General features: G+C 37.1%; 2 protein-coding genes across 2 annotated transcripts; one reads left to right on the top strand and one right to left on the bottom strand.

The window, feature by feature from the left end:
- LOC139122585 (UPF0728 protein C10orf53 homolog) lies at nucleotides 1-2572 on the bottom strand. Its single transcript, XM_070688135.1, has 3 exons — nucleotides 2016-2572; nucleotides 516-635; nucleotides 1-275 (listed from the first exon to the last, which is right to left on the bottom strand). Exons 1-3 carry the CDS (start codon nucleotides 2107-2109, stop codon nucleotides 211-213), a joined length of 279 nt encoding a protein of 92 aa, XP_070544236.1. The 5' UTR covers nucleotides 2110-2572; the 3' UTR covers nucleotides 1-210.
- A 47-nt stretch (nucleotides 2573-2619) lies between these two features.
- LOC139122584 (NFU1 iron-sulfur cluster scaffold homolog, mitochondrial-like) lies at nucleotides 2620-20739 on the top strand. Its single transcript, XM_070688134.1, has 7 exons — nucleotides 2620-2726; nucleotides 11960-12084; nucleotides 15547-15682; nucleotides 16089-16270; nucleotides 16661-16764; nucleotides 17358-17492; nucleotides 18345-20739. Exons 1-7 carry the CDS (start codon nucleotides 2662-2664, stop codon nucleotides 18414-18416), a joined length of 819 nt encoding a protein of 272 aa, XP_070544235.1. The 5' UTR covers nucleotides 2620-2661; the 3' UTR covers nucleotides 18417-20739.
- The last annotated feature ends 1436 nt before the right edge of the window (nucleotides 20740-22175 follow it).

Genomic DNA, 22175 nt, shown 5'->3' with positions numbered 1-22175 from the left:
TTGAATGTAAAAATTGTATTTATTATGTATACATGATGACAGAAAGTGACAAATATTTACAACAGACAATGCTTCAGCCGAGAAAACTGCAACAGAAATAAAAATGTTTCAATTCATAGTCCAATAGATTGTGATAGCCTTAGTCCATAGCATCACATTTTGTTATGGATCCTGTACATGTTTGATGTGGGGCTGATCCTGATGCAATTACTAGTAAGCTTTCCTGACAGCTTCCAGTGCCTGGTGACATTGTTCATCCAACTGGCCATCTCCACCTGCAAATAATATAAACATAAGGGTTGAATCTTTACTGAGAACAAAGTTTTCTTATACCATATTGTAGGAAAGCTAGTTTCACTTATGGGCTCATCCCATGTCAAAGCAACTTTCTGAAACTTAGACCGCGGTGTGCTGTGAGAATATTTGTCTCACCACTTGAAAAAAGCCTTAAACTTTGCAGTTAAGTATAAAAATTTGATGAAAATTTTAGACAGTTTGCAACACATGTTACTTACCATAGTCTAAATCTCTCTGATCACACTTAAAGATCAGTTCACCATTAACAATAAGTTCCACCGTATTCCAATCCTCGATCTGTTTGAAAACTACTTTGTGGCCATCTCCAGTTAGCAGAGCTAAAAGACCAAGGCAAAACAGTTAATTCCAGGAAACAATTACCAGCACCAAGAAAAATTGATGTTTGTATTTCCGTTGCATTTTCCATTATAACACACCTTTTCCACAGTCTGTGTTCTAATTCACCAATTGATAGTCTTGGGGATGTGTTCTTTTTGTGCTGATCCACGTAAACAACATCATCAGGCATCATTTGTTGGAACTGTGGCCTGCCAGTCATCAGTTTAAATATGATGCCTGCTGACGTCAAAAACAACATTGGCACATGTGCGAACCGGAATGTAAACAAAGACGTTATCTGCAGCCGATCAAAATGATAGTCTAGAATTAGAAATTTCTAGGTTTATCATACTTTCTGAAGAACTGAATGCTCTGGTTTCCAACAAGGACTCAAAATGGACAAAAATGATAATCAAAGGTGCATTGAACATTTTGCAGAAGTATTGCGATCCTGTCGGGAAAAACTTTTTCTTGCCGAACCACTCCAAAATTACCGGTTCCTAGTTTGTAGTTTGTAAAACTCACTTGGCTTTTCTTGAGCTTACACAGCAGTTACTGGCTGGCCAAGTGATGTCGGCCATTGTGTTCACCCCATGATCTGCACGACAGCCTGCCTAAGTATATTGTTTCAATATTGTAATCACCTCACCACTAAGTGTGACAGTCTGCTGAAGTTTATTCCTTCAATTTACTCTGTGTTGATATTTATAATTCCATAGACTTGGGGCAAGTTGAGTCTTGTCACAGTTATGTGACAATACTAGTAGGTAGCTTGGATACCTGGAACAGTGTGAGTTTGGTAAGACAAATTTTTGTATCAAGTCTTTTTCAACCAATGAAATGTGTCACTGAACTTTTGTAACTGGCCGAGTTCTCCAACTGGCCAAGCTCGCAACTGGCCGACTTCTCTTGTATTCCTTCTCTAAAAAGAGTGAGACTATTTTTTGCTAATTTGAAATCTGCGAAGGGTTATTCTTTACTCAGAAATATTTTGTTCCAAAAGTCATAAAGCAGTACCAGGAGTTTTTTTCCACGAGGTTGATGAAGTCCAAAAAGTTGATGAATGACAACAGACATCTCCACATAACAAGCATAACGAATACTGGTCATCTACAAAAAAGTTTCATGACATATTTCATTCATTGAAAAATGCTTGATACAATAATTTGCCAAGCCAATCTAGTGTTTTGAATTGAGGTCTGTGTGTGATACAATTTGAAGGAACACCGGATTGTTACCATTTCTGAGCAAAACAAACGAATTCTCCGAGTCGGCAAGAAGGATTTTACATTTCTTTATGAGTCCTTAGAGTCACTCCTTAGATTATTTTGAATTTCTGTAAGTGTAATATAATAATTTATAAAATTTTGATAACTTACCCTCGAGGCCCTCAAGTCGTGACGTCCTATGGTCAACTAACCCACAGGATTCGTAAGGTCCGTAGTTAATGGTAACTATTGCGTTTTGGGGCATTTTATTTTCCAATGCGACAATGCAAGCACAGTCTCACTTTGAAAGTTGACAAGACAAACGTTCAATGGCAGCTGGGTTTCACTTTCACCTGTTCAGCTCTTATCGCGGCAAATGAAAAAGGAATTCCAAAATTGGTGTTCCGGCGGAACAGAGTTACAGCAAATGTTGCCCGTGATCGGGTCTTATCCACAATTCGACGAATCCACGTAAATATATCCGAAAAAGAGCAGCGATGGTCGACAGCACAGACAGTTTGTTGGAGTCGTTTGTTGTCAGGGTTGCAGAATGATTGTTTGTTTGTAACTCTTTCCTCAATCTTATAGCCTGCCAGTGCGCAGATTTATGCTTTTGAACTTCGGTCGAACAATAATTAGTGATCCGGGAATGTAATTTCAAGAAATTATGCTGACAACTTCTTAACGTTTGCAAGAATGTGCCAGGATGAATAAATGGATAACTATTCCTCAGAAAAATCGTAATCATCCTGGAAATTGTTAACCTTTAATAAAGCACGCCACCAACGATGAAAATGAACAGTTTTACGCAACAAATATGGCGACGTCCAGACATTACTTTCCTCTTCTTCGACGAATTTCGGCTGCCAGCGTCACAACTCTGTGAGTAAACGTATTTTCGCATACTGGTTGAATATTTCAGAAATTATTTACGGTTTCGAATGTTTTTTCCACACGCACATCGCTGAAAACTTGGCCAACAGGACATGATCGATATCAACTTTCAAGTTGCGTATAACTTTTGCCTGCCAGTTCAATAACATACGTACCTGTGTGGTACCCTGAGGTTCCACGTCCCATTGTATTCGGGGTATATAAGTAGTTTACAGGAATTAGTACCATTGGCCGAAAACGACCCATAACAGTTCTTTATGTAGATGCCTATCACTTTGCGAGAGGCTTGTGCGACACACCGTTGCTCCGCGCGCCCGTCACACTCGCAGTAATATTGAACTGTTGCACTGCACTGTCCCACGTTTTGCGCTTCTGCTCTCGGATAGAGATATTTGTTTCGTTATTTTCGTTATTTTCGTTATTTTCAATTTTTCAATCAAGTAGCTAAATCACTGAGCAAGTGAGGGGAGCTGACTATGTCTGTTTTGTTTTTTTGTTTTTGTTTTTGTCGATACAAGGAGGTAGAAACGATAGTCTTTTTTGCCGATGTCCGTGTCCCGGATATTGAAGAATCCGGATGTAGAACTGCCATAGATGCGCAACAGAAACACTATAAACGTATCTTCTCTTTCGAAATGTAAGGTTGAAAAGAGAATTCTGTCCCCATTCGCTATTCATGCATGATTTGATCACTTTAAAAAAGATATTTCTAATGTTGAAAACAACAACACCCCCCCCCCCCCACCATTTGGTTGCTAAATACACTGTATGTGTATATATTTGTACGTATGTAAGTAAGTACATGCATATACCGTACTCGTCCGAGTATAAGCCCCTGCTCGTGTATAAGCCCCCCTACTGATTTCAGAGGATTTTAGAAAATGCATTACATCCGTGTATAAGCCCCTACCCTAGTGTAACTCAAATACAGAAAGGTTAGGAGAGTATATTTTGGTCATTTAACTTGGCAAAATTGCTTTTAGATAATAAAGAAACCATTAAAAGATGTTAAAACAATGGGAAACTGGAGTTTCCTTCACAGCATCGTAAGGAAAATGACACGTTTTCCCAGTACTATCTTGATTCTTTGACCCTGCTCACCCCGTCACCTAAATAGAATAGTCTCACTCACGTCGGCCATTGTTCACTTTCATTCACAGCCACGATGTTTTCATGCTTGAAACATGCAGTTTCTTTTGTTTGAAGCATGGAGGTAGTAGCTTTTACCAGGCGCCAAATGTAAAAAAATTAATTTACACAATCAAGCTTTTTTTAGAGATAGAAAAGATGGAAAATGTACATATAGAGAGGAATTATATATATATATATATATATATATATATATATATATATATATATATATATATATATATATATATATATACATATATATATATGTGTGCGTGTGTATACACATACGTACATACAGATACATTGCCCCACACGTTTGCGTATGCATACATATACATAGTAAAAAATACGCGCACGCATATAGCGTATTCATTCATACATGTAGAATACATACATACATACATACATATACATACATACATACATACATACATACATACATACATACATACATACATACATACATACATACATACATACATACATACATACATACATACATACATACATACATACATACATACATACATACATACATACATACATACACAGACTATAGAGCCTGGACAGGGGTCGAGCCTCGACGCGAAAACATTTATATACATAGAACCTCGTTCTGACTTACTGATACAGCTGGACCTCGTTCTGACTTACTGATACAGCTGCAAAATTTTACATACATAGAACCTCGTTCTGACTTACTGATAGAGCTGCAAAATTTTATATACATAGAACCTCGTTCTGACTTACTGATAAAGCTGCAAAATTTTATATACGTAGAACCTCGTTCTGACTTACTGATAGAGCTGCAAAATTTTACATACATAGAACCTCGTCCTGACTTACTGATAAAGCTGCAAAATTTTATATACATAGAACCTCGTCCTGACTTACTGATAGAGCTGCAAAATTTTATATACATAGAACCTCGTCCTGACTTACTGATAGAGCTGCAAAATTTTATATACATAGAACCTCGTCCTGACTTACTGATAGAGCTGCAAAATTTTATATACATAGAACCTCGTCCTGACTTACTGATAGAGCTGCAAAATTTTATACACATAGGACCTCGTCCTGACTTACTGATAGAGCTGCAAAATTTTATATACATAGAACCTCGTCCTGACTTACTGATGGAGCTGCAAAATTTTATATACATAGAACCTTGTCCTGACTTACTGATAGAGCTGCAAAATTTTATACACATAGGACCTCGTCCTGACTTACTGATAGAGCTGCAAAATTTTATACACATAGGACCTCGCTCTAACTTACTGATACAGCCGCAAAATTATATATATGAACTTGTTCTGGCTGACTAATACAACCGCAAAACGATGCTGTGCGTTCCCGGCGTTGAAGGTGCTGGACGGGAGGCGGTAGGCCTCTCGCGCCGCGCTGGGAAAACACAGTATCGTACGCAGGGCCATGGAGCTAAGAATGATCCAGGCTAGGTGCAATTATTGTAGCCCATATGCCGTGCGCGTGGGCTGGCTTTTCTGACCTGTTTCCTTTGCAGCGCTGGTCTGTAGCGGCTGCTGCTTCACAGCAACACGTTAGGAAAAGACCGCGCGCAGCCCGGCCGGCTGTGGGCTGCCTTTTTGCGGCTAGATCCTGGCAAGACTAAAGCTGATACATACATAGTGCTAGCTCTGCATGGCAGGGCTGTGTGTTACCGGCGTTATACGGCCTCCCACCACAAGAGCCACCATGGGAGGCCGTATATAACGCCGGTAACACACAGCCCTGCCATGAAGAGCTAGCATAGTGCTAGCGCTTATGCTATTCAAGTGCATTTGAACTTTCCGGTTTATTTTGTGCTAGCGACAACAATGACCGTGGTTTTGCTATCACGAGAGATCACCACTGATCTTGGCTGTTCGTAGAAGCACAGTCCCTCCACGGGACCGTGGTAGAAGAAAGGACATGCGCTAGACGTCGACCACACAGTGCTCGTTCACTGCAGGTCACTGCAGTCGGCTGTGCAACCTACTTTCGCGGTCTACAGAGTTAAGAGAATAAAGACAAAAATTTAATTCGGAAATTTTGGTGCAATAAACCCATGCACTATGACGGATGAAGGCAAATTTGTGCAACAAGACAGCAATTCTTGGACTTTCCTCGGGGCATTCGACGCAAGGAGAATGGCAGTACACAGAGCATGGTGCTTGGTTGTGTTTACGAGAATTAGAAACGATCAGACATTCCAATTCACCAGTCAATCAGCGACACTCAGCCGATAGAGTATATGAGATTCATTGAACATGGCATGAAGGTAGAAAGAGATCTCTTGCGACCTCCATGCCGTCTTCCAATGAATCTCATATACTCTGTCGGTTGAGCGTCGCTGATTTTATACTGGTGTTTTGAGTGTCTGATCATTTCTAATTCTCGTAAACACAACCGTTGTATTAGGGACTGGTCAGTGTCTTCGGCCTAGGGGGCGATGGATTATTTTTTGCCGACGTCAAAAAGTGGCTGAACCCCCCTTCCAACTTTCGAAAACAGGGTGACCCCCAAGTGTGAAACAAAGGTTAACAAAGGTGGAATATAAATTGAATAATTCAGTATATATATATATATATATATATATATATATATATATATATATATATATATATATATATATATATATATATATATATATATATATATATATATATATATATATATATATTAATATGTATAATTTTTCGGAGTATATTTTCAACAATCAGTCATTCTGTGTTTTAATGAAATTGGTGTCATGTCAGTTGTAAGATATGAACTTAAAAGTGTCAATTCTAAAGTTTGAGTACAGTATTTGAATGCGTTGTATGTATTCCAACTCTCTTTATGCATAAGCAGATGTCCAGAAACTATTGTAAGGAAAATGTGATTGAAATTATAGTGCATCTTGCTTCTTATAGAGAAAACAGAAAGTATCAGGAACTTGCCATGCTTTTCATATGAAGGGCATGCTGAAAAATATGTTTGATATTTTACAGAAATGCGCCCAAGGGTGCGCCGAAAAATTTTAAACATACAGATATCTCAAATATATATATGTCAAATATATAAAGTTTTGCACTAGGACAGGGGTCTAAAAATATGTCTTATTATTGTTAAAGTAACGTGCCCGAAGGGCGCCCTAAATGCAACTCAATGCTGAAATTTGAGGCTGGCACAATGCATTTTATGCAATTATGAGCCCTCGTTGAACTTGAAAACACACTGACCCCCCTATTGGGCATTTCAAAAACATAGTGCCCCCCATCACCAAAGTCAAAAACAGGGTGACCCAATGAATCCACCGCCCCTCTGGCTGAAGCAACTGACTAGTCCCTTAGCTCCATGCCCCATGCTCCTTCTGTCAGTGTCAAATGCCCCGAGCCCGAAGAAAGTCCAAGACCAAGCATTGCTGTCTTTTTACTCAATTTATCTTCATCCATCATTGTGCATGGGTTTATTGCACCAAGATTTCAGTGTTAAATTTTTGTCTTTATTCTCGTAACTGTGTAGACTGCGAAAGTTCGTTGCACAGCTGACGGACTTCAGCGGTCTCAGTGAACGATCTTTGTATGGTTGACGCCGTTGTATGGTTGACGAGTAGCCCTGCGTACAGGTCTCTGTGTGTTCCAGGCCGTATAACGCCGGGAACTCACAGACATGTACACAGGGCTAGGCTGCGAGCAGCCCAGATCAGTGGTGATCTCACCTGATAGCAATACCACGATCATTGTTGTGGCTACCTTACTAGATCAAAATAAACCGGAAAGTTCAAATGCACGTGAATAGCACAAGCGCCAGCACTATGCGTGTATCGGCTTTCGTCTTGCCAGGGTCTAGCCGCGTACGATACCGGGCAGAGTTCAATCACGCTTTATGATCACCAGGTATTACACTCAATCCAAGACGAGTCTGTATGTAAAAGTTTCCCACGGAGTCTGTGTATAAAACTTCCCAGCTAGCTGTATGTAAAATTTTCCCGCCGAGTCTGTGTATAAAACTTCCTAGCTGGCTGTATGTAAAATTTCCAACCGAGTCTGTGTATAAAACTTCCCAGCTAGCTGTATGTAAAATTTTCGCACCGAGTCTGTGTATAAAACTTCCCAGCTGGCTGTATGTAAAATTTTCCCACCGAGTCTGTGTATAAACTTCCCAGCTAGCTGTATGTAAAATTTTCGCACCGAGTCTGTGTATAAAACTTCCCAGCTAGCTGTATGTAAAAATTTTCCCACCGAGTCTATGTATAAAACTTCCCAGCGTGTAAATTTCCAAGTCCCATCTATGTGAAAATAAATTTCCGAGTCCCATCTATGTGAAAACGTTAACGAGACTGTATATAAAGTTTTGCAGTTGGTATTACGTGTATATAAAATTTTACAGCTGTATGTATGCAAAGTGAAAACGAGGTTGAATGTAAATATTTTCGAGACATACGCTTACAGTTGAAAAAATGTACATTCAACCTCGTTTTCAACTGTATGTCGAAAGCGAGGCTGAATGTAAATATTTTCGAGACAAGCTCACAGTTGAAAAAATGTACATTCAACCTCGTTTTCAACTGTATGTCGAAAGCGAGGCTGAATGTAAATATTTTCGAGACAAGCTCACAGTTGAAAAAAATTACATTCAACCTCGTTTTCAACTGTATGTCGAAAGCGAGGCTGATTGTAAATTTATCCAAGTCCAGGCTCTATGTATTTATGTAATGTATGTATGTATGTATGTATGTATGTATGTATGTATGTATGCATGTATGTATCTGTGTTTGTTTATATGTATGTATAGTGTGTGTGTTTATGCATGTTTTTGCGAATGTATGTGTGCACATACGTATGTATGTATGTATGTATGTATGTATGTATGTATGTACGTATTTATGCATGTATGTATGTATGTATTCTACATGTATAAATGCATACCCTATATGCGTATATATATATATATATATATATAATTTCTCTCTATATATACATTTTCCATCTTTTCTATCTCTAAAAAGCTTGATTGTGTAAATTAATTTTTTTACATTTGGCGCCTGGTAAGCTTTCATTTGTGAAGACTTTTCCTGGTGACTATTACAATTTTCACCGCTATGTTGTTTTCACAAGATGTAGACAGTTTGATACTGGAATATTGAGTTGCCTTTCCGTGTAGGCAATGCATGCCTGTTCACATTACTGTTGATCAGCAGCATACATGACGTCTTTGTTTCAAGTTGGGGGGGATTTTGTGACGCTGAATTTCACCAAAATGTCACTTCTGTATTTAGAGATTGTACAATCAATTTCTTTGGTTGTGTAAGTCGATTTTGAAAGCGATAGAAAGATTGAGTGGTGTTGAAAAAAATCGTGCATAAAATTAGCATAAATTATGCGTCCATGCCAGATGACATGGGGTTGCTCGAGTATAAGCCCCTCCCCTAGTTTTACAGCTGTTTAGTGTTGCCGAACCGGGGGCTTATACTCGGACGAGTACGGTATATATATAGCCATTGACACGCGCGTGTCGATAGCCAAGTTGTCTATTGCCACGCGCGTGGTAATAGACACTCCGATATATATATATTAAACTTGAAGATCCGTCGCTCGAGGGGTGCTCTCTGCACTCCCCCACTCTAACGCCCTCCAGTGATGTATCTTAGTCTAATACATGCGTACAAGTGCACATATGTATGTTTGTATGTATGTTTGTGTGTGTGTGTGTGTGCATATTCTTGTATGTATCATTCATATGGCATGTGTGCATGTACATGTATGCATGCATTTCTGACTGAGTGCATGTATGTATGAATACATGTATGTACATTTATGTATGTAATGTATGTATGTATGTATGTATGTATGTATGTATGTATGTATGTATGTATGTATGTATACCAGTTGATTTGTTTGCTTTATTCAGTGTTGGCACTAGGATTTTTTTCATTGTAGCCACAGTCTGTTAGTGTGGCTAAAATGATCAAAATGTTTTTAGCCACAAGCAATTTTTATTAGCCACACCCAACAAATCAATTTCACATACAAATTGCACAAACCCTATTTTCAATAATGTTTTGTACTTTATTATCCAAATGTTGGGCCAGGGCCGGGCCAGGGCTGTTGTACATACACTTTAATTCCTTGACAGATAAACTGCTGAGCACATTTTCTGCCAATTTTATAGCTGCAGATAATAATGACCAGGAGCACGGTAAAACTCCAGGTCCTTTGTGAAAGTTGTCTGTCCTTCAATTAAAAAATATTTATTAAACAAAAATTGGTCTTAACTCCGTTCAGATCTATATTTCATGAATGCTGGTGAATAAATTAGCCCCTCTCTTTATAGACAGGGACAAAAAAACTTCTGTTTATTTTTAACCTTTATTATGACACAAACAACAATTAGAACAATTGTTCTTGGAACAAAACTTGCACAACATGTTATGAAAAAATCATCAAAGTCTAATCATTGGCCATAATTGTTCCTCTTTTTTATTTTTTACATGATTTAAAAACTGCTTTATACTGTTACAGTGTATCTGGTGATCTGGATAAAATTACAGTGATTGCCTGACTATGCAAAGCATTGTCCATAAAGTATCAAAGAAAACTATTGGTATTAAAAAATTGCTTAGGTTTTGAAAATTAATTAAATTTGCAAACTCAGTGAAAATCAAAAGAGCAGTTCGTCAGTACGACAAATCTATGACGGACCGACTCATCTGTAGTCTCACATTTTATACTTCCATGCAAAGACAAAAACCTTGCTGAAATTTGTTCAACCATGGTCTAGAACGGGTGGTTCGTCTGTCTTTGTTCTCTTCTCGGTGGTTTCCTTATTTCCTTTTTTTCGTAAGCTATTTTAAACCTAGTTTCTTTCCCAGCTGAGAACAATCAATAAACTATTTGTAGTTTGCAATCGTATAGCTGCCCACAAGCCGCATCGCATCGCATTCGTAACACATTTGCATTGTTTGGGTGTCTCCAAACTACCCAAACCCTACACGGACCGGAGTATACAAACTGGGGATCTTGAAACTTTTTCACACACACTCATTTATTAAAGCTCTGGGCAAAGTCCAACGCGCCGCCATCACTTCAGTCTGTCAGTTGCATGTTCAGGAACTCTGCCGTCGATCATCGGTTGACGTACGACTAAGCAACAAATTATTTTGTTCAAAGGCTAGATATTTAAATGACTGAATATTTCGATATTTTGACCGATCTAAGGGTTATTTTGATACGTTAAAGTGACAGAACCGGCGTGATTAACGATGGTGCACGCTGTTTGGAATATGCTGGCCAGCGTGAACTCAAGTTACCCTTCATGCTTGCATCCTGACGCGATGTACGTAATCAAACGTTTCGTACGATGCTTGCAGCGTTTGTGCTGGAAAATTTGGATTGCGGAAAATAACGTAGACTTATTTGTAAAATACGACTAGTTGTTAGAATAGTAGGCTACATAAATAATCCAGTACATATTTTGGATCGATCACAATGAACACCTGCATGTCGAAATTCTTGGTCCTTCGGGAAAACCGTCGGTCTTGGATCGCAGGACTGATGTGACTTTCGAAGGTGTCTAGGGTCAATGATCCCAACACGGCACCACGAGCTTTCGCCACGCGTGGCGAAGGCGTAGCAATTTTTTTTCGCCACATCGGACATTTATTCGCAATTTGTGACTGTGGGGAACGTTAGCGCGAACCCTATTATTAGTTCAGTGTGATGCCACAATCTGATGTTATAGTGAATTTTCCCTTTTATTTGCTCACCTGGTCAGTGAATTGAGAAGCAAAGATATGAGGATATAAAGTTCTTAGCAGAATCTCCAACCTTTTGCTCTGATGCTAGTTCAGAGTTTCTTTTCACTGTTAATTCACAATTAAATGGGACTTTATTGTTGAGTCAGTAGAAAAAAAAACTGTTTGACATAATGGACAAACTCTTTCATTTTGTATACCTTCATGTTTAATACCCGTAATGTTATCAGATTACCAAACGTTCCTTTGTTTTTACCCTTGCTAGTGAGCAGTAAACTTGTAGTCTTATGGTACGTTTAGACTTATGGTGACAAATCCTTGACAAAAATTCTGTTATTGTCTTTTCACATAATAGAACAAAGACGTCCAGTGCATGTAGAACGGTTGGATGCAGGCAGTTTTCATCCCTGATAAGGTGTCATCCATCACTACCTTCTAAACAATGTCTGAGACTGTCACCAGTGTTAACAACACATCCAGGTAAGTGCAGCTAATTGTACCAACACAAAATATATTACAGGAAGACACTGGAGCTTGTACTTGTTGATGGAAATAGAATGTATGGGCCCTACCATTTTCAGAAAAAATAGTTTTAATCAGTACCGTACTATTCCCATACTGGCATAGCATTTAGCTGATGCTCTCTTGCATGTAAAAATGCATGTGTTAGTAAATAGGTGATGTATGGCTCTGGATTCAGTACAAGTATAGAACAATTCCTTAAATATAGTGAAACCATCTTCGTTTTTACCTCCCATTTGCCATACATATATGGCAATTGGGAGGTTATATGGTTGAAAAAAGTCTGTATGTGAGATGTCTGTCTGTATGTATGTATGTATGTTAGTATGTATGTATGTATGGATGTCTGTCCGTCCAACGCAAAAACTCACGAACCGCTGCACGTATTAAGCTGATTTTTGGTGTAGTGATGTCATACATGGTGTAGATGTGCCGTTGTTAAAATGAACTCTTTAGTCTCATAGATATGCAAATGAGGTAGAAAAATGGCGAAAATGGTCAAAAATCAATAACTCAGGAACTACTCATCTGATCATTGTCATATTTGGGTTTTAGGTACCATAGGCCCAACTCATTTAAACATGTAGATTTGATGTCAATATTTGATGCTTTCTATTTTTAATGAATTTTTTTCTTTCTTTTTTGCCATTTTAGTAAAAAATCTTTTTCTCTTAAACCAATGGTCGGATCGCTTTAAAATTTGGCGTGCAGGTGCCTTGTGATAACTCAAAATAGAATTCATCAAAATTATGGCAAAATTTGCATATTTGTATTTTTGGGCAATTTTTGCCATTTTTGGTTTAAAAAATCTTCTTTGAAACTGTGTATGCCATTACTTTCTAATTGGGTGTGCAAGTTCCTAGGAGCGACCTGAAGATGACTCTATGAACTCAAGCTGAAATTTGCAAATTTTGTGGTACTTTTTGCCATGCTTTCAAATTTGGTACATAGGTGAAATGTAGTAGGTCATTCATTCAAAGTCAAGTACTGCCTGTGTGAATGAGCAGATTATGATTGTGCTGTTCCAGGCTGAGGTGCTATTTATAGGAATGATGCAATGTTAGACAGTAATTGATGTTTTAACTGAATTTGACTTACATTGTATGTAACTCTTGTACTGTATAAACCCTATCAATTCACCCCCCAAAAATAATTAATATGATTTTAAATAATTGAATTAATTAGGACATCAACAAAGCCAAAATAATTTTAGTGTAGAATTATTAGAAAGTACAATTTTTTTGACAGTTCATAGTGAACTGCTTACCATCTTGGAGGATTAAAACATGTAAAGGCAACTTTCCTGAATCCCAACTTTGACATATTCTGAACCGTCATATATTGTGCTCTGTATGTTATCTAAAAGAAATTTCTCATAATAGTTTGTCATGATAGGTTGGTCAAATAAATAGAGATAGAGAAAGTTCCAATTTCCATTTATGGTTGACTTGGTAAGCATACAATAAAATTACTTTTTGAGGAAAAAAATAGAGTGGTCAACTAAAAGAGTTGTAAAGTGATAGGGTTTTTATGGTAAAGCTAGGCTGTAAGATTCCTCATGTGCTATTATAGCAATTATGCAATCTGTGTAAACAGTGCAATGAAAGTGTTACATGATTCCTTATAATGCTTTTGATGACCTTGAATTTCTTAAGTTGCAAATATTTGTCTCTTCTGTGTGCTTTCTCTGAGTACTTACAGGCTCAACTTATTCAACAGAACTTACTTGCAATGTTAATTTGAGAGTTAAAATGTGCTTGGTTAATTGGATGAAAATACTGATAAAGATATCCAGCTGAAGATTCTTTATAACCTGACAGATATGCTGTTATTTTAAATGACATAAATCTTGATAAGCAAGTCTTGTTTACTTTAATTGGAATGTAATTAACTCTCGTTTATATTATCATAAGCAGTATTGTAAAGTTGAACAAGCTGATATTGACAAGTTGGTCGGCTGTTGGAGGATAAAAGCTGTAAAAATAAATGTATGCATGTATGCATATCTATCTGTTTGTCTATCTGTCTGTCTGTCTGTATGTATGTTAGTTAGTTAGTATGTGCGGATGTATGTCCGTCCACATTAAAAACTCCTAAATCGCAGCACCTAATAGCTTAGTATTTGGTAGACAGGTGCACCCAGGGGTGGAGATGTGAATTTGTTGAAAGAAACATGTCAAAGTCAAAAATATGCAAATGAAGGGGAAAAAAGGAAAAATCCTGCAAATTGCTAAAACTTTGTAACCATTGGCCAGATTTACTTGAAACTTGGTATGCAGGCTCTTTATTGTGACTTAAGTTACATTTCTTCAAATTGTTGTGAAATTTTGAAAGTTGTATTTTTGGGCGATTTTCCCGGGGTTTTTTTGGTCAAAAAATATTTTCTGAAAGCGCTCATCCCATTGCCTTGAAAACATGTATGTATGATCCTAGGGTTGGCCTTTATCAGATTTGTTCTAATTGTGGTGAAATTTTCATATTTGTATTTTTGGGACAATTTTTCCAATTTTTTCTCAAAAAATCATTTTCTCCCAAAGTATTTGTTGGATTGCTGTAAAACATGATAGTCTTGATCCTAGGGTTGTTTTCTGGTTGAGTTTCTGTTTTCTGTGTCAAAGTCATTATGAGATGGAGCATTTCATATTGCTGGGGTATAAGATTAATTTGGACTTGCAATGGAATTTTCTTAGTAATCAACCTGTAAGAATGCAATGTCATGTGTGTACTAGTACTTAATATCTCTGTAAAATGGGAGGACAGTGTCATTGACACTATTTTTTGATTTTACGATTCCATCAGCTGGTACATGGAAGTTGAGTCATGATTGCTTACTGAATGACAGTACTTTGCCACAGTTGTATTCAGTGTAAAAACAGATATCTGCATTGCGATAGAAAGATCCAGTGGAGCAGGTTGTGTAAGTCTCTGGTATTTGACAAAGGCATCGTAACTATTACCTAATAGTGGTTGCGTCGAACCGTTGGCAATATGGGAACTACATGTAGGCATACAGTTGAGTTGCCAACTCTATCAGCCAGTCAGTAACAAAGAAATTAACTCAGCAAAAGTTAAAGCAACACCACACATCAACACATTGATATCTCACTAACTGTCCAGTATGCATCATTTGCCAATGATTTTATTTTTATGCGGATCTTGTGGCATCATTTTGACTGTCTCTGATCTCCTTCCAGACAATGTTTCAACTTTCACGGAATTGATTTCTGTGTGATTTACTGATATTTTGCCTTGACAATACCTAGACCTGACAGTGTTGGCAGCTCAATTTAAACAGTATGTGCAGATCCCGTATTGCCAATGGTTCAACACAAACCACTGTAATTACAAACTTATAGTAACTCAGAACAGTAGTTTACAAACTTCTGACAAATGCCATGTAATTTTCCACCCATGACTTAGTGAGGACAATGTTCATTCAAACGCAAGACACACCCAATCCAAATAGTTTAAAGTTCATACCTGGTGTGCCTGTGTTAGAGAGTGGGACCATGGACTTCCCCAATGCCAGATCAACTCATGGGTCTCCGCTTGCAAGGTGAGTATGGTGTGGGGAGAGGGGTGGGAGAAGAGGATGCAAGACTAGAGGCATGATGCGTAGAATTGCATGTATCATGTCGTTTAACACATGTATCATTGTAATACTACATGATTGATCAAATTATCAGAACAACTTTTATATATAGCCAAGTCCCCTTGATGTGTTTCACAATTGCTAAGTAGAAATACCAGTAACATTCCAACAATAAGACCAAATAATTTTTTTTTCAAGTAAATTGTTGACTCTGTTTCTTAATTATTCCTTCTGAATTAATTTTGCCTGCTTATTAGCAGTGTGTTGCATGATTTGGTTTCAAGATTGCAGTGCATTGCAAATAATACAATCATACTAAGTCATGCTCGAGAAAGTTCCTCTAATACACCTCTCTGTTTGGTCATGACAGGCAGCTTTTCAGAGTTGATGGTGTCAAGGGCGTGTTCCTGGGCCGGGATTTCATCACTGTATCCAAGGCCGATGACGATGTGGAGTGGCAGCTCATCAAGCCAGAGATCTTTGCAACCATCATGGATTTCTTTGCCAGCGGTGTGCCAGTGATAACAGATGAACAACCTTCAGCAGATACAGGTAAACATACATTCAAAACCAGTTACCACTTTGTCATTTGCCATCAGTCACTGATTACGGTGAATGCACCTCAGGGACAGATATTCAGACTCTCAAAATTTTACAATATTCTCTGGTCTACCAGTTGTAGGTGGCTTCTTTTGCAGCTATGGAGTAAATAGAGTTTCTCAACCATAGTTTTGTGAAAATGAGAGATTTTATTTCACCCATAGAGATAGACAGTTTAAATCACAAATTGAACAAGGGAATCTTGTGATAAAATGCTTTCTCTCAGCTACTATGTCTGTGAAATGAAATCAAAAGTTATCACCTTTTACCGGTGCTGATAAGTGTTTGCAAAGTATATGTAAATGTCACACAGGTATTTATTTTTGTGACCACACATAACAGAAATCCATCCAGATGATGATGAGACTGTTGCCATGATAAAAGAATTGTTAGATACCAGGATAAGGCCTACAGTACAAGAAGATGGAGGAGATATCATCTACATGGTCAGTAATCCCAACCCACATTCATAAAATTTGTCTGGAGATGTGGAAGATTTTGAACTGTGAAACTGAATCTCTGTATGTAAAGATTGGTACTAATCATATTTACCGTTTCTTTGAAAAAAGCAGGGTTTTGTAATTTGGAAGTACATATGTTTCATGAGCATCAATACAAATTTCAAACCTCTTGAAGCATTCTAGAATATCATTCTGTTCTCCCGTCTATCAATATGTGAAAACCTGGAACTTTCAAGTTGACCATAGTACAAACCAAACTGTATGCAGAAACATACATAAAATATAAGTATTTGTGAGCGTTTGTTTATCCACATTTATTTATTGATTCTGCCTTACCATGACTACTTAAGAGTCTATTTTCCATGGAATACTTCAACAGTCAGAGTTCAACATTGCATTCCTGAATAGGCCAATTATCTCTCCTTGGTATTTATGATTTCAACCACTTTCCGTGTCACATACTATGGGTTTATCAACCCTTTGTGAAAACTCTGATTTAATAAAGTCTCATTTTGAAAGGCTTAACCGAGACATGCAGGAGTGAACCTATATCAAACCCACATTATCTCTTCCCATAGGGGTTTGATGACGGCGTTGTCAAGTTGAAGATGCAAGGATCGTGCACAAGCTGTCCAAGTTCAGTGGTGACTTTGAAGAGTGGAGTTCAAAACATGTTACAGTTTTACATCCCTGAAGTTGAAGGTGTTGAACAGGTAAGCCAAAAACAAATTCTCAGTTTGTTCATCTCTTCCATCAGATGTCTTATCACGTTACTAATGGAGGTGTTTCTTTAAGAACACAAATGTGTTTTAAAACTGTAAAGTAATGCATTTATGTGTCAAAAATTCATTAGACGTAACAAACAATGGAATAATCATTGTAAAAAGTCCATATTTGATGCTGTCATCAGACTCATTATTTGCTTTGCTGATTCATCAAAAATTTTTTGGCCAGTCTAATATGAATATTTTGATATTTCAGTCACTTCAAACAGTTCGCCTGTCCACCCCAATTCCTTGTAAACTTTTCCACAATAAGCATCGATAACAATGGGTTTAGGCCAAACCATTGTACCAAAGGGGTTAAAATACAGACTGTCTTCACATATATCATTCTGGGTCCATATCGTGGTCAGAACTGTCACTGACTCCAGGTCTATTTTTTGCTGCACATGATCATTTAGCTAGGCTTTCAAGCATTCAAGTAAAATTTTCACAAAAACTATGAATTACGAGAGACTGTTTTAGAAAAGTTTGTTGAAACATATATTGCTAACATGTAACATGTTGTACTTATTGAATTTTACCATAAGACAAACAGGTACAATGTCAATATGTTACATCTTTTCGGAAAGTTTGCATAAATTATTAAAGTGCTGGAGATCTGGCAGTGTGAAGGAATGTTTCAGTTTACTGTTTCTGTGAGACTTTCTGCATGCTTCTTTCCTCACCGATCAGATGTACTTCCATACATGGATAAAGCAGTATGGTGTAAGAGTAGATGCCTTTTCCTAATACAATGAACTGTTTTTTCAAAATCATATTTTGTCTTCTCTATCACAACAGATTGAAGATGAAGCTGATGAAGTCTCAGAGATAGAATTCAAAAAACTGGAAGAAAAGCTTGGCGAATCATAGACAGCCATGTCATATTGATGTTTTGGTGTATAGGGAAACCTTATAAGTTATAGATACGCAGAGCATGTAACACCCTTTGAGACTTCTCATCAAAGGATTGGCTATATACGCAGTTTTTCTGTACAATAGAAAGAAAATTATTCATATTACACATTATTACAGAGCCGATAAAAAGAAATTCTTAGATAATCTCAAATCTGCTCCAAGTGTCCAAAAGTTTTGCATGTTGACGGGGCACCACAAATGATGGTAAGTGTTTTAAATAACCAGGCTCCCACACAGAGAACATACATTGTTGATTGTTCGGAGAGGACCTCAGCCCGGTGTCTGTATCTTCGATGAACTGGGAAACAGTTTGCTCAGATGGTGAGATAGGTTTGATGTTTTCCACACCTTGGAAAAACAAGTGGGGTTGACAATTTACATAATTATGCATAATTTGCATATTTTTGTTGTTGAAATGTATTTGTTCGCATTGTTATTAAGTTATATGAGTAGATTGCTCCAAAAAATAGAAGAGTTGCCCATCCCTCAATATCTCCTTGTGATAACCTTCTTTGCCATATACACGACCTAAAAATGACCTTCTGCACTGGTATTTTCATAGATATTTAGCCACAAGCCAGTTTTAACACTTGTGACAACCAACCACATTTACTGAAATCAAGACTTGGTTAGCTGTGTATCTCACTTTCAAGCAAAAATTCGTGTACTTATTGCAGTGGAATATTTGAATTTTGAGTATTGTATACTGCAAAAATAATAATATAGGTCATATAGGGGTCAAGAAAGTAGTCTTTAAGTACTTCAACATGCATCCATGATAATTTTGATCCTGTTTTATCTCACTTTATCTGAAACCACCGAAAACTGTTAAATCCTTTAAAAAATAAACAATCTCTGACTGCCATAAAAAGTTATGTATGAATCAATGACGTCACGGGTGATCTACCGTAAAAGTGCAATCATGATGCACCCAACGGGATAACCAAGAGAATGCTGTATATACTCTGTGAACTTACTGATTATCTGTAGATGTGGGGAAAAAAGGAAAGTGTTTGTTTGTTCATGAAAGTGAACAGGTTGAAAATCCTGGAAGTGCAGGGATAACTGTAGATCAAAATGCATGAATGACTTTTGTGTGATATCAATTATTAATGACACTGATTCATATTTGTTGGTACTATGTTTGATAGGTGATTTGATTTCGCTTGTTTTTTATGAGAAACAGAAAACACACCTCCAGGTGACAAGTTTTAACCAGTTTGGTTGGTATCAGATGGTTAAACCTGGTTGACTACAACGATATTTCACACCTACCAGTTAGGGCTAGCAATAGGGTTAGATCAATACAAGTGTCTGGTGGGTAGTTTCCAACCGGAACTGTCCTTGAACCATTTGGTTTAAAGTGTCCTCTCATACTGTAACAAGCAATTGAAGAATTTCACCTTCAGATTTAAAATATAAAGAGAGAAAGAATGTAGGAGTAAACTTAATGAGGAGATAATTTGGTAATTTTTACCTGAGGAAAATTTTGTTTTATTTGATAATATATTGATTATTACACCCTTCAGCATAAGTTAACAGTTCAATGGACGAAATTAAAATTTATTGTGTACCATGGCTGAACTTAGATAATGAAATTATCAGTGGGGTTGGGTGGTTTAACTTTTCAATCTGTTTGGTTTGCTATGGGTTTTTCAGCTCTAGTGTGTCATTTTATCGTACTATATACAGAAAAAATATTTATCAATTGCTTTCAGCATATTCAAGAATGTTATTTTTATCACAGTTGACCGGACTTTTATACTGTGATGTGAAGGTTCATATGATGTAGGAAGCATTTCTTCTCGCTGTTCAATCAGTGGTGAGAACACTTCAGTGATTGTCATGAAAGGAACTGCCTAGATGCCTCTTGTTATTATTTGACACATTTGAAATCAAAGCATTGTGTTAATATTGCTGTACACTTATCAATATTTATAGTGTAAGTGTGATATTTCAAATTAAATTTGACCTAAAACAGCATTAGTGGATGGGTTTTCTTTTTTCACATTTTCCCTGACTCCCAGTTAGCAGTTTTTCATTACCTTACTTCAGAACAACTGTTCACAAGATTGTAAAAGGGTTATCTTCTTTGAATTTTAGATGTAGTAAATTTTGCTAAGGAAGGAAAGCAACATGTCAAAGAATTTAAATTTCCATAGCTCATAACAGAAGGAATGAAATACCAAATTACTGTTTACCTCCTATTTGATTTTTGGTCGAAAAACTGATTACAGTGTAAATTTGTAAATAAAATTGAACATTAATTCTTGTTTCAGTAATGTTGTCATTATATGTATTATGTCATAGATGTGCAATTTACCTTTCCTAACTTTGTCTCCATAGATATCTGTATCCTCTCCGTGCTAATATTGTACTTCTGACTCAGAGTTCCATGAAATCACACTATGAAAAAACCTTATCGTAAATCACACCCACTTGTTGTGAGAGTGCAATTATGAAAGTAGAGTGTAAATAAGTCGTCCAAAAGTGCAGGCAAGCGCAAGTTGACTAGTATCTCCATGGAATTGTTGTCAAGGTAGCCCTATAACAATTTTACTATGCTCTTGCTCTCACAGTGTCCACAGTGTTGAAACAGACATAAACAACTTAACAACCAATAAGCATACTTCAATTTAAAGCTCCATAAGCTGTATCTTTTTGCTGTTTTTTTCAGAACTTTTTTGTTGTTTCCCTACACTTTCTGCATTGGATCCCTAGACTGTAATTTAATGCCAAGTATTTAGCATATCAACACAACCGATATGAGTATAGTCTCCATTGTTATTGTTGAAAATTGTATTCAAGTCCGGACTAGAATTCATTTGTAAACTATAAACAAAGATCTCTACACACATAGCTGTGTTGACAAAAAGAATACTCGAAATTTCAGCATGACAAACGGATTAGGGTCAGACACGATAGTTGATATACAGAAGCAGAATACTGAAAAACTTGCCACAAATTACAGCTTATGTTCCTTTAATGTTTTAAAATGTACCAAGAATATCCCAAATAATGAACTAGTTTCCTATTGGTAAAAACGTTGAGTTTTGACCGTGCACTTTGCTCATGTCGATGTGGCATGGAAACTTCCAGCAAAGTACAAACTTTATATAGCCTTTTAGCAGAGTTAGTATCAATGACATAGCTTCCATATATGTAGCTGATACTACCCTATGGATTCAGCCGTCATCCAAATGCACCAATCTACTTCCCTCCTTTGAAATCTGCTGTGTTTATACATAGGCTAATTAAATAAAACGAAAACAAAACGATGCCCTTCCTTTGTTGCTACAAATTGTGCTGCAATATTATGTTGATGAAGTGACTCCTCTTACTCCAGGTTAACCACGTTTTTGTACGAATTAAACTTCACTGGTCTGGTAAAGCCTTATGCATCATTATATATGCAATGAAATTTCACATAGGGCCCCGGGATGTAATCTTGTAAAAGTTTGTATTTCATGCAAAGTTTAACAGGTGTTTACTATTCTATAAGGTTGTTAAAGTATTGACAAGCAAGACGCATGTATTTAAAGTCCACTAGCTGTAGCATGTGACGCATTTTGTATATTTTTTTTTCAGTCTGTATTAAAAAAGTAATTTCTTGTTCATCAACTAGAATGTACAAATACCCGTTTACACAGCCTTTTCACGTAGAACATCAAATTTCATTGTTTACAGTGCAGTACCTTGGGCAGAAGAATCACA

The sequence above is a fragment of the Ptychodera flava genome, chromosome 22 (genome assembly GCF_041260155.1).
Source record: "Ptychodera flava strain L36383 chromosome 22, AS_Pfla_20210202, whole genome shotgun sequence".
In the NCBI taxonomy this organism is placed as follows: Eukaryota; Metazoa; Hemichordata; class Enteropneusta; family Ptychoderidae; genus Ptychodera; species Ptychodera flava.
Note: the sequence above shows the minus strand (reverse complement) of the source record. Positions and strands in the feature narration are given on the sequence as shown.

Coding starts and splice junctions, on each gene's coding strand:
- LOC139122584 (XM_070688134.1), top strand. CDS start 2,662: ATGGCGACGTCCAGACATTACTTTCCTCTTCTTCGACGAATTTCGGCT. Junction 12,085..15,546: donor AGTGTTAACAACACATCCAG/GTAAGTGCAGCT, acceptor CCCATGACTTAG/TGAGGACAATGTTCATTCAA. Junction 15,683..16,088: donor CATGGGTCTCCGCTTGCAAG/GTGAGTATGGTG, acceptor TGGTCATGACAG/GCAGCTTTTCAGAGTTGATG.
- LOC139122585 (XM_070688135.1), bottom strand. CDS start 2,109: ATGCCCCAAAACGCAATAGTTACCATTAACTACGGACCTTACGAATCC. Junction 636..2,015: donor ACGACTTGAGGGCCTCGAGG/GTAAGTTATCAA, acceptor TTGGTCTTTTAG/CTCTGCTAACTGGAGATGGC. Junction 276..515: donor TCAGAGAGATTTAGACTATG/GTAAGTAACATG, acceptor TATTATTTGCAG/GTGGAGATGGCCAGTTGGAT.